Source organism: Centrocercus urophasianus, unplaced genomic scaffold, assembly GCF_019232065.1.
Source record: "Centrocercus urophasianus isolate 14NV4802_14NV808 unplaced genomic scaffold, USGS_Curo_1.0 seq_3, whole genome shotgun sequence".
NCBI classification, from domain to species: domain Eukaryota; kingdom Metazoa; phylum Chordata; class Aves; order Galliformes; family Phasianidae; genus Centrocercus; species Centrocercus urophasianus.
In genome coordinates this window covers 3091189-3105932 of record NW_024884866.1, presented here as the reverse complement: position 1 = coordinate 3105932, position 14744 = coordinate 3091189, and the positions used below count along the sequence as shown (strand labels likewise).

General features: G+C 34.7%; 1 protein-coding gene across 1 annotated transcript in view; it reads right to left on the bottom strand.

The window, feature by feature from the left end:
* The window catches only part of TTC29 (tetratricopeptide repeat domain 29), a 118547-nt gene that overhangs the window by 97215 nt on the left and 6588 nt on the right, over positions 1 to 14744 (bottom strand). Inside the window, exon 4 of the mRNA XM_042828428.1 lies at positions 1175 to 1398. Coding sequence (XP_042684362.1) covers positions 1175 to 1398 — 224 coding nt within the window. The remainder of the gene's footprint in view (positions 1 to 1174; positions 1399 to 14744) is intronic.

The following is a 14744-nucleotide window of genomic DNA, read 5'->3' as shown; positions in this document are numbered from 1 at the left end:
AGCTTCAGGAAGCATGCTCATCCAGATATTCCACACCCACTACTTTTGAACACTAGCACAAAGGCAGAATGCTTATGTGTATCAAGCTAGTCTCAGTGTAAAATGTCTCTTTCATACTCCTGCAAACTACAGAGGTGCCTGTTCAGACTTTAATCATACTCAGAAAAATCTGAAGATACTTTTCCATAATGGACTGGTTAGACTTCCTGCCTAGGATTACAGCCAATTAAATAAATACATAGTTTGGCTTTAAATAAACATAAACATTTTAAATGAACAGGTTTTTTTTGTTTTGTTTTGTTTTTTTTGTTTGTTTGTTTTTTAGTGCTGAAAGTTTTTGTTATTGCTGTTCCCTTTTAAAACGAAGCGTTCGAAGTTTCAGTAAGAAAGCTTGGGTCTCAAACTCTCAAGCTTTATTTTAGATTTTTCTCTTTGTAATGATGAAAACACTACTTGAAACAAGCAAGATATAATGAAATCAGCTCTGCTGTGAGACAGGACTGTAGTTTTACCTGCTTCCTTCCCTACAATTATTCCAAAGGAGAAAGACAAAGTAAGTTATATCAGTATTTACAGTCAAACAAAATGATAAAGAAGAGTGCTTAGTAAACAGTAGGCAATAGAGAAAATACAGTAATTTGGAGTTACGTCTTCACTAATATCTAGTAATTCACAGGTGACATGTTACAGCTACGTGATGTATTTTATTTGACACGTTCACAGTCTTTTTAAGGTCAGTCACAAATCCAAACAGTTAGCAGACAGATCATTTAATAAAATCAAATTTATACAACTATTACTGTGAGAAGCAGCGTTTCACCTATTAATTTTTTTTCTAATACAAAACCGGCTAGTCAAATCAACACAGAAAGAAAAACAATAAATAATGAAGTTACGAGAAAATGTTTGAGATGTTATCAAAGCTGTAAATATACAAAACATTTCTAATGATATTATAACACACTCCACACGTTTTCGCTTTTTTTTCCCCCCCTCTCCCGATATCTGCAGCTCCTAATCATTTATTCTATAAATACAGCTTAGTCGACTAAGGCTGAAATGTGCTAAGATGCAGTAACGTTTCAAATTCATACATGAAACAATTTGGAAGCTTCCCCCAGGCATTCGCGGCTGCGGCTCCCGCTGCTCTGCTACCCACAATCCCCCCATTTACCTGCTCGCTGGGCTGCCTCAGCCCTGGTCAGGAAGTGGTAAAGCTGATCCAGCTTATCAGGCTGCTCCTCCAGGGACTGCCGCTGCCATATGGCTGACCCAGGCCCTGCAGCCTCCCTCAAGGCATTCCACTTCTGTATCAGAGTGAAGAGCTCGGAGAAGGACTTGTGATAACCCTGTCGCAGCATGTCTATGCAGATGTTCTCCTTGTATGAATTCCTGTTACTGGGAATAAGAAAGATGGATTTTAAGCCTTTAAACCCATATTCTCTTCTCCACCTTACCAAATAAGCACAGATACAGCTTTCAAGACCAGACCTCTGCAGATCACCAGCAGGGAACGTTTTTTTCTTTCCTCTTCTCAAAAAGCATTCTGCCAAAACACAATTACAAATATCCCCCCCTCGGGAAGTGAACTTGGTATTAAAGAAATACCCAAATATACTTTGCAAACATGCTCAAAATGTACTGGTATCCTTCAGCTGGTACTGGTAAAAAAAAAAAAAAAAAAAAAAAAAAAAAAAAAAAAAAAAAATTAAAAAAAAAATTAAAAAAATGCTGACTGATGGGAAAAATACATGTTTTCATTAGTTTATGAAAACACAATAAACTCTTACTTTGCTTTAAAACAGCGCACAGGGAAAAATGTAGCAGATTCCACACGTTAAAAAGAAAAAAAAAAAGTGTATGTTAAATAGTTTTGCTGTAGGATATAATGCCTTGGTTTAAAATGTCAAACAAATGCTATGCCAGAAACATAATCATTAGATATTATTTTTCTTTTTAGCACAGAATTTCGGCTGGGACTGGTTTACTCCCTAATTTTAAAATCAAAGGATGCAATGATGAATTTATATCCAAGTTATCCCATTCATAAATTCTGATAAAATATACATATCAAAAAATTGCATAATGAAATAGTCTCAAGAGGTAATACATCTTTTTAGGTATTATTTATGGAAATAATCCAAACATTTCTTTTATGTGGCATGAAACAATTATTGTGTCCCATCCTGGAGAAAGCTATGAGTCCAATGGGACCACCTGCATCACTGAAGTACAGATCTAAACGTCTGCAGAAGTAGGTCTCCAGTTTGAGAAAACAAATCCTTGTCCCAGTGAAATGACAGGGGCCTAGATATGGTAATTTTATTTCGCAGATTCCATTCAAGTTTTCAATATGTTTCCAAAATTGTCTTTTTAGATGAGATTCTATTTAAGTACAAATTCTCAGCGGCTATAAAATAAATATGGAATTTTGAAAACTGAGATTTACACAGTATGCAAGAAATTCAGATGATCTCACACTGAACAATACCCCAATGAGACCAATTGTCCTAGCCTACAAAGAGCTACTGTAGCTTTTTAAAATGGAATTCATATAAAAATGTCTTAACTAGATATCAATAAAGGAAACAGTAACATGAGGCATGATAAGTAAATACTCTGCATTATTTCATGCTCAGTACCATTAAAAGAAATCTATTAATTACTATGTAGATTCACATTAATCCAGCATATGTATTTCTTACACTCCTGTAGCAGAACTCAAAACAAAAACATTACACAACTCTAAAAGATACGTGAGGACTTTTACAGTTCTCACTTCTGAATTTATTTGTGTGTATGTTTTGTTAAGATTGAAAACACATACTAGTCATACATATAAAAGAAAACACATAACTGTTCCTTACCAGAAAACATTTGCAACATTTATTTTCAAAAACTGAGAAGAGAAATATATTAACATTCATACTTCTGTGGGCCAAAATATTTCTGGTACATCCCACGTTCACAGTATGCAGCCTCAAAATACTGTGTAGTTGTTATATTCATATGGTGCAATTTATTTTTTACTTTTTATATGTAAGATTTATTCTTTTTAAACTTCTATTTAACCATTTATAGAAATGAAGACGACTTTTAAGCAAAAAATTTCCACCATCTTTCAAAGGATGAGAACCGAACCTTCCAGTAATAGGATTTCACAACAATGGAATAAAGACTGTATACAGATCTGCACATCTGTATTTATCTACCTACTGTGGTTTGTACATTACATATGTGTACATGCCTTAGATAATTGTATGTGCTAGAAGTAAAGAAGTAATTAGCTGCTTAAACATATTAATAAATTATTATTCATATATAAAAAATATATATTAATGTATTAATATCCATTCATATATTAAAAATATACATATAAATAATAAATAAAATATTGGTATTCTCATTTTTAGCTCTTAATACCCAGTACCAATATTTTGAATCAACAGAAAATCTGTGCATTTTACCTGATATCAAAGCACATTTTCTGTAAAAGACAGTGTTATCATCAAATGAATAGAAGAAAACAAACAAACAAAAATGCTGGAATATAAGTCTGTCCTAAAAATTAGTTTTACTATTCTTTTAATACAAGCCCATGCCAATTAATAAAGAGATTCAGATAGTAGTTAAGATGCCAAATGTATGGAATGCATTTATTCTTAGATAATGAGGACTGGATTGGCAACACACAAGCAATGAGACTATCTACTACTGTATAACCACTCAGATTTTGGAGGCACAAGGATGTAAGCTGTCTCCCAAAGTTATAGAATCATAGAATTGCTCAGATTAGAAAAGACCTTAAAGATTATCAAGTCCAATAGCAACCTGACCATGCTACCTCTAACAACCCAGCACTAAATCCTGTCCCTGAGCACCACATCCAAACAGTTTTTAAACACATCCAGGGATGGCAACTCAACCACCTCCCTGGGGAGCCCATTCCAGTGCTTAACAACCCTTTCAGTAAAGGAGCGTTTCCTGATACCCAAAAAGCAAAATACTACATTTGTTTCCTTTAAGAAGTTTAGGACATAAGATGTGACTGATAATACAGAAAGTATAGAGAAAGGGTAGAAATGAATGATATGGGGATGAATGTTACGGGTGAAACCTCCTAAATGAGAGTTTGGCACAGTAACCAATTCTGAATTTGTTTCAGTTCTCTCAGTGATTCCAGACAAAAATCCTCTCCAGAAAGCAGCGCTTTTAGCCAGAGTGGTGCAGGTGACAGAAGCAAAGGCCAAGAAGAACTTTTTGTGGTACCTTGAAATAAGCCATGCATTGTTAATAATCAACATGCTTTTCATATCTTTTCCTATGATATCACACAGCATGTGAAGTGAGATACATTGCTGCAGATAACTTTATTCTTGATATCAATATCAAAAACAGATACCTAATTAGATGTCCATGATTTATTTTATAAAGTCCAGCTGTTAGCTTTACGTTTCCTCTGCATTAATAAACAAGGTTATGCTAAACCTTTTGGCTTTCTATTTTTTACACTAATTACTATATATTAAGAAATAGAGAAGTTTACTTTATCGCACCCACCCGATTTTAGGCTTCTTTCGAACAATTATGTTACTTGGAGAAGGAAAATGAAAGAAGACTGCCCTTTTATTTGGTTGAAGAGGAGACGTTCAAGAGGTTTAATGGTCTCTGGGGGCATCTACTGGAAATGTGGAAAACTGCAGTCACGACGCGTTAATCACGCCGCTGTCAAAGCGACGAGGCACGGCCGCAGAACAAAGGGAACAGCCGCCCCGCGAGCAGCCGGAGCAGCGACTTTATGTTTAAAGCTGAGAGCAATGGTTCTGTTTCTAATCTAAATCACACACATTTCTTTTTTTCCTGAATCCATTTCGATCGACAGATGACACTTAACACACAGAAGATGCTGGGAACCCACTGCTCACCTGCCCACACGCTGGTCTCCGTTGATGCCATCAGATGTTTATTTATGCAGGTCGGGTCACACAGTGACGTGAGGTCCACTTAGCGATCTGGTTGGGTACTAACATTTGGCACACGTGCAGTTACTGTGATGCAGTATTTTATAGCTACTTAGATAATTTTCTTTTATGGACTTATTTTATTTTTGTTGTTGCTATTCTAAAACTATCCGGAGCCACCCTGAGGAAACTGATTTGAGCACAGAAGCCTGACTCTAATCTGTACTTGCTTATGCAAAAATCAGAAACGCCCATGTTCACTGGAGCTAATGAAACAACACTGCTGCTGCAGTCTCAGGCATCTGCTGGTACAGTACTGTTACAGGACTCTTAAGTAATGCTTGGAGACTGGGAGTGCCATCCCTTAACTGCTAGTCCTATGGCATTCTGCCCTTCACAGAGAGAAAAGGAGACAGAAATTAAGAGGCCACGAGACAGGTGCTGGTAATAATCAGAACACTCAACATGTCATGTCACAACAGAATTTGTTACCGTGAGCTTACATCTCCAGGCCTCCCACCTGGAGTGGTCAATGGCAGACATGCAAAACAGATACAGAAGGCTACGGTTGGGTCACCATCCCTGGATGTGTTCAAAAACTGTTTGGATGTGGTGCTCAGGGACATGACTTAGCGGAGGGTTGTTAGAGTTAGGGTAGCATGGTCAGGTTGTGATTAGTCTTGATAATCTTTAAGGTCTTTTCCAACCTGAGCAATTCTATGAGTCTACTTTTTTTTTTAAACAAGGTTTGTTTCTTTAAATTTGCTAGGATTTTGCAAGTACTGTAGGTTCATGTCAGATGCTGACTACAGTACAAGTATACTGTAACAATTTCATTTTCTAAAGCAGAAAATGGGATTAAACAATGAGAGTATGTAAAATTGAAAAGCATTAACAGTTTCAAATAATTACTACACCAATGATTGTAACGTTTAGAAACTGTATTCAAAGACATTTCATTAACTTGGTTTTTTTTTTGTGAGCCAAGCCCTCAGTGCTTAACAAACTTTCCCCACACACTGCTAACAATACAGAGCTGTTTAACTGAAACAGGGCACAACCCTCTTTAATCCTAGTTTAAGGACTGCCTGCTTAAATACTTTTAATGAAATATGGTAATCTCATTTAAGAAAAATACGAAAGTACGATAAATGCTGTTAAGTAGTAATAGACAGTAACATGAGAATTTTTTATTATTAAATCTGAGAAATACATGATATTGGGGTCAGGTGCACGTTTTTAATTCCCAAACTATGAAGACAAAATAGCTGATGTCCTACAATTAAAAGCAACAAATTAAACAAGTGTTATAAGCAGAGGTCCCTACTCTGATGAGTAAAGAAGAAACATACCATGACAAATTATGCATACCAGGATAGAGACTATTTTCTTGGAACTGACTCATGCAAAAATTCCAGTATATAAATGTTTTTTCAACAGGATAAGGTTTATGGAGGTACGTATTCACAACTGTTAATGGAAAGCAGAAAATGAAGTGTATAAAAAAACAAAGTACATAGCCACTCTATACCTTATATACATATAAGCATAATAACTTTCAGCACATGTAGTGCAGTATTTTTCATCTGTTGGCTCACAGTGTGACTGCTGTCAAACTACACTTTAAACTAAGTCATGCAATCAGAAGTGGATGCATAACCTGTCAGTAAGATCCCGCAAAGAACACAGATTGGACTCGCTTCCTTTTGTTCAAAGCTACGCTGCCACTTTAATACTACATAAAATGAAAAATTAATCAATTATAAACATCAAAGGATGACACAGAAGAAGTATTTTAAAATGAATGTAAGTACTGTAATAATTAAGAATTCTAATTAGCACAGAAAATGGAAATACAAATTTTAACACTGAATTTTGGGACATCGTGTTCCTAAACATAAATGCAGTGAAACCAACTAAAAGAAATAAAGCATCACCCTCATCAAAATATTTTTCATACAACAGCATACACACCTGTAATCATTAGCTTTCATTTAAAATGTAATTAAAAAAAGCACATTATACTCACTAATCTCTCAGCTTATCTTTCTAAATTAATTATGTTCGTTAACAAAAAGTAATTCCAACCATATTTTATGGACTATTATTTATCAAAGCGAAGTATTTCTTAACTTTCCCTTTTATTCCAGAGATGATCTAAGGGACAGAAAGCCAGGAACTTCTGCAGATTTCTTTTGTAGTGTGTAAAACTACCTTAGAAAGAGATAATGATAACTATTTTCTTGCTAGAGCTGATGCACTGAATTATCATAAAGTGGTATACAAGGCTATTCATTTATTATCATACTACTGCTATCAACAATCCCCAGAGCATTTTTGCATCTGCTTATGATAACCCACTCAAGCATCCATCAGAACTTACTTGGTAATCTAAAGACAAATAAATAAAGATGAAGAAAGAGGGAAAGAAAATGAAGGATTTTAGAAATTCAGAACGATTCACTGAGAGAATTATTAGGAAGTCATCTCTGCACCAAGGCAAATGAGCCTGACTTTCATTATTTCAAATTCTTTGTATGTTAGAGATGCCTTTCCACCTTTGTGGAATGCTTTAAAAATAGACATCAGTTGTGTATAGTTTGTACATTATCTTCACTACTAAATATTGTTGAACTATGGAGAAACGAAAGCACCAGAAAACCGTGAGACAAAACTTAGTAAAAACAACAAGTTACATAAAAAAGAAATACTTCAGCTCACTGTGTTCTTCTTTATTAAAGTATGTCATGTATTTTATCTTTGCAAGAGTTTGATGAGTTTTTGCAAGTAAAATTCTGTTTCCTCTATACTTGCTAATAGTCATGAGAATCTGTAGTTTGCACCTTCCCATTAAAAATGTATTGTATTTTTTGAAATTATTCACCCCGCCTTTTATCCAGATCATGTCTTTGAAAGGAGGAAGTAGATAATAAATGGAATAATTCATGATTTCCCATTAAATATGAAACTTTCTTTTGCAGAGTTTAGAAAATGAAGTTCTACATAATGTACAGAAGTTGATTAGAACTTTTTTTTAACCTTTTCAAGAAAAATCTTTCACATTACACAAATGTACAAAGAAGTTTCTTTACGAAAGGCAAACCATTCACTTTCCACACTATTCTGTAGATCGGTACCTAATTACACTAAATCATGTTTATCAGGCCTGAAATTCAGAGAGATCGTTCATCTGACCAAAAGAATGTGTCTCTAAGTACTAAAATCTCTTTTTGAAAGTTGTTCAATAAACACTGAATCCTGGTCATGACAAGTACGATTGTTAGAAATTATTCAGATAGAAAAAAAATACATATTTAAATAATATTGTGAAAGCAATGGCAAAGAAATTTAAAATTTATCATCTAGCTCAATAAGTAACTTGTGCCATCTCCCTTTCCACAAGCAGCATTTCAGCAGGGAGTTTGGGGCAGAGAGCCTTAATTTAAAATTTCTTTTACTGTGAAAAGCTACGCCTGTGGTTTTGATTTATATTTTCCCATAGTTTTTAAGTGTTTAAAAGTGAAGAATTACTCTTTCAAAATGTAAATGAGTTGACACAACATTTGACCAGTTCTCATCCTGACTAATATGACCAAAGAAGTTCAAAAGGTGGGGTCCACCCAAAGATTGATATCAGCGAGAACAGTGAAAACTTCCTAGGTTCTGAATATGAAAGGTGCTTTTTGCTGCTTTTTTAGCTGCTTGGAGCTCTCCCTCCATATTCACAGCATTGTACACAGAAAGAATCCAATGTGTGCATCACGATAGCCAAATATTGTACAACTTAGGACTGAAATAAAAGGAGAAAGCAGAATCTGAGGCTATGTTAGCTGATCTGTGTATAAAATCTCCCTTTACAGGCTTTTTAGTAATAAAATGTGCCTCTCCTCCCTCCTTGGTTAGCCTCCCACTAACAAAATATTTTCACTAGCCCTTATTCTTAGTATTGTCTCTATCCACTGAGATCTTTGTTCCTCATCGTGTTTTTCAGGGGGATCCATAACAAAATTGCCAAACCTAAATTATGTGTGCCCCTGTCTGGAAGCCCCTGTAAATATCTCAGGTTGTTTTTTTTTTTTTTTTTTTTTTTTTTAATATTAAAAAAAGAACATCACAATACAACAAAACAAAAGAGTCCCAAATCTATTTGTTTAGGAAAAGATAAAATGGGTGAACTACAATGACTTTCATGCAAGCGACAGCAACTAAAAAAATTTGGATTAAGTGAAGACCCAATCAGTTATTTGTATTAATTTTCCTTAAAGAACTGGTTCATTAACACGTACACAAAATGGAATAAAGACGAATACAGATGCAAAGCTAAAATTCAATACAGCGGTCAAGATCAGGACAAGCCCAGTCTGACAGAGGAGCTGAGTAGATTATGATGAAAATAACAAAATAATCTTCAAACTAGGCCTTCTCGTCCCCGACAGCCCACAGCAACTCCTCTCTTAGCAGACTCTCTGAATCATTCTGGCCTCTAATCAGGTGATAAAGTTCCATCCTCTTTAGTCTTGTGGATAGATGGGGCTAAATATCCACAGACCAACTGGTAGGGACATAGGAAAGAAATCTTTTATTTCCTCAAATTTACTTTGAACACTTGAAAATAATCACATCTTTCTTCACTCAGCCTAGCTGAAACTGATGCTGACAACAGCGGGAACTTGGGACAGGGAAAGGATAGTTAATATTTTTTCCCTTCTAATTCCCTCAATGAAAAATAGAATAATGTTACACTATGTGGCACTAATCTAAGTTTTAAGATGGACGCCAGGTCATTTTTGTTTAGAACTTGTCAACTTCTTGTTGAATCACTGCCTCAGAAATTAATGAATGCACATTCCCAAGTCTTCTTCTTTCTGATCTATTTTACAGTTTTCAAAATGCAATCATCCTTTAGTGTGGGGTTCAGTTGATAAAATGTATGCATCTGCAACTGAGCTGGTCAGCCAGAGCTCACTATATAGGCAGTGGAGAGAAACGGATACTTCAAAAGTAGAATTCACTTTATTCTAGAGCAGTTGTCTGAAGACTCAAAGATGGGGTTCAACTAAGTAAATGATTTATTCTTACTTATTTCCATTGATTATATGGGGTGATTAACCTAGTCAGTTGAATTAAATTTATGTGAAATCCCCTTTGCACTTCTTTGCAGAGGAGGACAAAGGTTTGTAGAAGAAAAGAGTTACTATATTCACTATTCATCATTCCTACAGGAAAAAAAAAGTATATATATAAATATATATTTCAGGTTTCTTAAACTGAGAAGCTGTCCTCCTCAAGAAACACCACTTTGCGGTAGTGGCTGGAAGAAGTAAAAAAAACCAACCAACCAAACAAACAAAAAAACAGTAAAAAAGTCTGACTAATAGTAGCTCACTCCTTGAAGCCCAGTGCAGGAGATAGAAATCATCTGATCGGAAAAATCACAAATCCCATAATTTAAGAGGAATGTTTACTACTCTTCTCCTTCGAAATAATCACAGATCTTTCTGATAAAATATGAAATTGCTGAGGAATAATTGCAAAGTTTTAAGGACCCATACAGCCTTGTGGAAAATTCCACTGTCACATCTCATCAGAAAAAGAGAAGCAAAGTACTGTCTTTTACTTTTAACTCTGTGAACCTCAGCTTCTTAGGAAGAAATCCAAGAACTTGGAGGATTCTGAGCGTCCTGCTCTTAATACAAAAGGTGCCAAATATGAAAATGCTCTCACTTTCATAGGGAAAATCTATGAGGAATGAGATATTCATCTGTATGCAATCTGCAGTGCTCTTCCCAACTACTGAATTGGCTGGCTCACAATTGCGCTGGCAACAGCTTATCAGAGAATGAATGCCTTTTGCTTCCGTTGTTTCAGTTCATCTTTAAATGGGCCAGTCTTCGGTGAATTCCTAGCTTAACAATTCACTATATTTCAAAAACATCTGACCCAATCTATACATGATAATCCTATCTCCCCTCTGAGTAAGTCATATCAGAGCACATCTTCACTGAAGTAGATTTACCACGGTAAGCTCAACCACTCACATGACAGAAAATAGATACTACAATTTTTGCTCAATTAAGCTACTCAGTACCTTCTCTGTATAATTTAGCTGTCTTCTAACTACCAATGAGTCTCAAGTGAGGACATGAGAAGTCTAATCCCATCAGCTGATTCACAGAAATATACCTAGTGAAATCAGTAATGTGACATTTTTTGTTACTACTAAGCAAAGCTATTTCTCTCATCAGAAAGATTTAAGAGTATCTCTTTCTAGTCTTTAACTTTTTTTTTTTTTTTTTTTTTTTTTTTTTTTTTTTTTTTTTTTTTTTGGTTAAAACGGTTTTCTCCGGATGGTTTCATTTGTATGAAAAGGAGAGAGCTGTTACTTGATCTTTCTGGCCCTGACAAAAAAGATTAGGAAACAGCAATGACGTTATCAAATTCTGGACCATTCTAGGCTCCAACTTCATTTGAACATTCAGTCCTGGAATCAATCTTGTGATAGAAAATGGCTTACTTCATAGTTCGTTATGAACTTTTCAGTCATAAGGACAAATTTTAATTTTTACTGCAATCTAATTTTGAGCCATTAATGATTTGGTGATTTGAGACAAGGAACAGTATCAGGGGAAGCACCATAAAGGCCAGTGGTCAGCCAACCTCGTAAACTCACAAAAATCCTGTGGCAAGAAATCAGTCACATTCTGCTTTAAAGGGAACCTTCCTTCTCTCCCCCTGCTCCTTCCTTCTATTTCCATCTTCTCACACCATGCTATGATTTCAGGTTACTGTCTTAGGGAAGGAAACAAAACAAAATTAAGGAAAAAAAAAATCAATATCTTGTTTGGATATAAATAAAGAACTGCTTTCCTTTAGCACTATCAATTAAATCAGTGTGGAACTAAAATTTATTTATATAAATCTCTGCGTTTTTAAAAAAAAAAAAAAAAGTAAATTATAACAATAGCAGATTTCAGGAATTTTTCTTATTTGCCAACTTTGGAACAGAGTATACAGAAAAATGTATAACAGAAAAAAGACTGCAACCTTTTTTTTCTCTTCAGCTACATAGAAAGCAGGTTGTCTTATTTTAAAAGAATAATGTGTAGGATACAATTTTAGGAAATAATTTTGAAGAATATTGCTTCTCATAAATGTGACACTACCCTTAAACTCGTGTATTTACGAGGTGATAAATTTCATCTAATAGTCAGTGGAAAAAAAAAAAGATGTTTAATATTAAGCAGGATAGTCACTGAAATAATGTTTTGTCAAATAATAACTAGCAATATGGAGGCTAATCTAATTAATCATTAGTAAACAATAATTATTAAATTACATAGGAACAACAGATTACCTGTAAATATCATCCTCTGAAAAGCTACAGTAAAGAAAGTAATCTTGGTAGGAGTGTTATTAGTAGTACACTGGCTGATTGCTTTCAGCTACAAATTGCAAAGATGATTCCCATCCTTGTACTCTAGTAATTGTCAGTAGAGTGAATGCCAGACTCAAAATGTGTGATTTGAGAATCCATTGATCAGCCTGCATGAATGAATACATATTTAAACACACAGTATCAGTATCTACATGTGCATAATTGCTGCTAGCACAGCTGCAAATCATTGTAAAAATATTTGTTTTAGTCCAAAGAAAGTAAATTTCATTTGAAAATCATGGTATTTTGTTGATCCAAATACATGACACCATTGCACTGGCTAAAACTGGGGGCTTTCTGCTCTGATTTTGAAACACTTCCAGTGTTAATTCTTCTGGAGAAAACCAAGCCAAAAAGCCAAACAGAAGTAAGAAAACCATCTTCATTATATATAATTCAAAATTTAAACAAGATTTATTTAGGGAATAGATTTTAAGTATCTCAACAAATGCATGGATATTCAGCCAGTAAGAGAAAGCTATCCTGTCCTTACAGAAGTGGTGCTTTACTTTTGGAATGAAAGAAACACACAACATATTATAAGCCATTTCTCACACTTTTAAAATAAAAAACGTCTTGTCTGCTGAGGCATACAAAGCCTAGCATTGATTTCAGTAACATCACTTATAGATATGGCATGGCTTTTCTTTCAAATTTGCTTAAAATTAAGTTTGATGCACTTGCTATTCTTTCTATTACATTATCCCAATAGTAATGTAACTGTATAGCTGCTAGGTTGTTAACTTACCTGATTGTACTATGTTTATCGACATTACTCAAGAATTATATACCACAGAAATCTTGTAACTACAGTTTAAAAACCTGAAATTCTCAGATTAGCTAAAAATATGGAGTATGAATACAAATATTTTCAAAAAAGGTACATCTATAAAATCTGCCTATGAATAAAGCAGAAAACGTATGATATTTCAGCTTTAATCTTTGAGAGGCTTTTCTAACTTTGAAAAACAGCACATTACAAAATGCTGAGGAAACTGTTATAAAGGCAGACCTCTTTGCCTAGGTAATGCAGAACAGATGTTAAAATTCTCATTGCTGTTTCCCTTTTCTACAAATTCCTTCAGAGTTTGTGTGTGAAAAGAGAAATATAATAGGATTTTTTTTTAAAGTTACATTTACTTGTAATTTTAGCACCAGTAAAAGGCTGATGTGATCAAATCAGCGCTGTAACATGCACTTTGAAGCCCAAAGGACTTCCTTCCTAAAGCATCAGTAACTGTTCCACATCAGCCACAAGTACTCAGAGCACTAACATGGTCCTTTTCTGCATAAATATGCTTCTAAATAATTTTCCTGTCACTGCCTCACTGCTGGATCTCACAGACTGTGACAGCATCTCTTTAAGAGAGAGGAAGGAAAAATCTGAACTTTGCAGTCTTTCAGATGATGACCTGCTAATCAGGTCCTGCACAGACCCATCACTGAACCAACTTCATGTTCATCATCTTTCAACCTGATCCTAATGCAAATAAAAGAAGTGAGGCTTGAGTTTGCTTTAAAAAGATTGTTCTCCTACATCACCTGACCAGATAAATGGCATTTTTTACACTGTCAGTCAGAATACTTACTAGCTGGATTATGTTATCATAAAAAAATGAAGGTGACCCATGGGTGTTGTAGAAAAAGAAAGCAAGTCCACTGGCTGAGTATTACATGATAGGGCTTTAGGATGCCGTTGAAGTTATTGCCCCTAAACTTAAACCCGGTAATTTTCTAGATTTTCATTTGAAAGTGTCTTACAGAAGTTTTGCACGTTCATTCTTAGGCTAGAAAGAAGAGAAACAATTTGCCTGGTTGGTCAAATTCCAATCTGGTTAATAGAATGGTTTTTTTTTCCCATGCTGCTAGCGTGATCTTGCAATATTAATTGTTAAGGTGCCTAGAGCCCTTATATATGCATCTTTTTATTATTTAAATATTGAAATAAATAAATCATCTCACTTAAGCAACTAGCAATTCACATTTGTAAGAATTCTTTCATTAATTTTGATGGTGCTGAACCCTAGATATGTTCTAAGTCTCCAGAAAAATAATTCAGTGAGTAGTCTCTCGTAATGTCTAAATATAAATACCTCAGCTGTAAGAAATCAAAACTTATCTAGATATTTTTCATTCACTGGGTTTTTAAATATCTAATGATGTTTCAAATGCTACACCGTAGAAGTCAGCAGTTGAGCGTGGCTAAATAATAATTCAAAATTACAAGAACATATACGTATATATACTAAGCTTGCATCCCAGAGGAAATATTTCACAGAGGTTCAGGAAAAAAATAAAGGAGGGGGTGTGTGTGAAAGAGCAAAATTTCAAATATAATTACTGACACA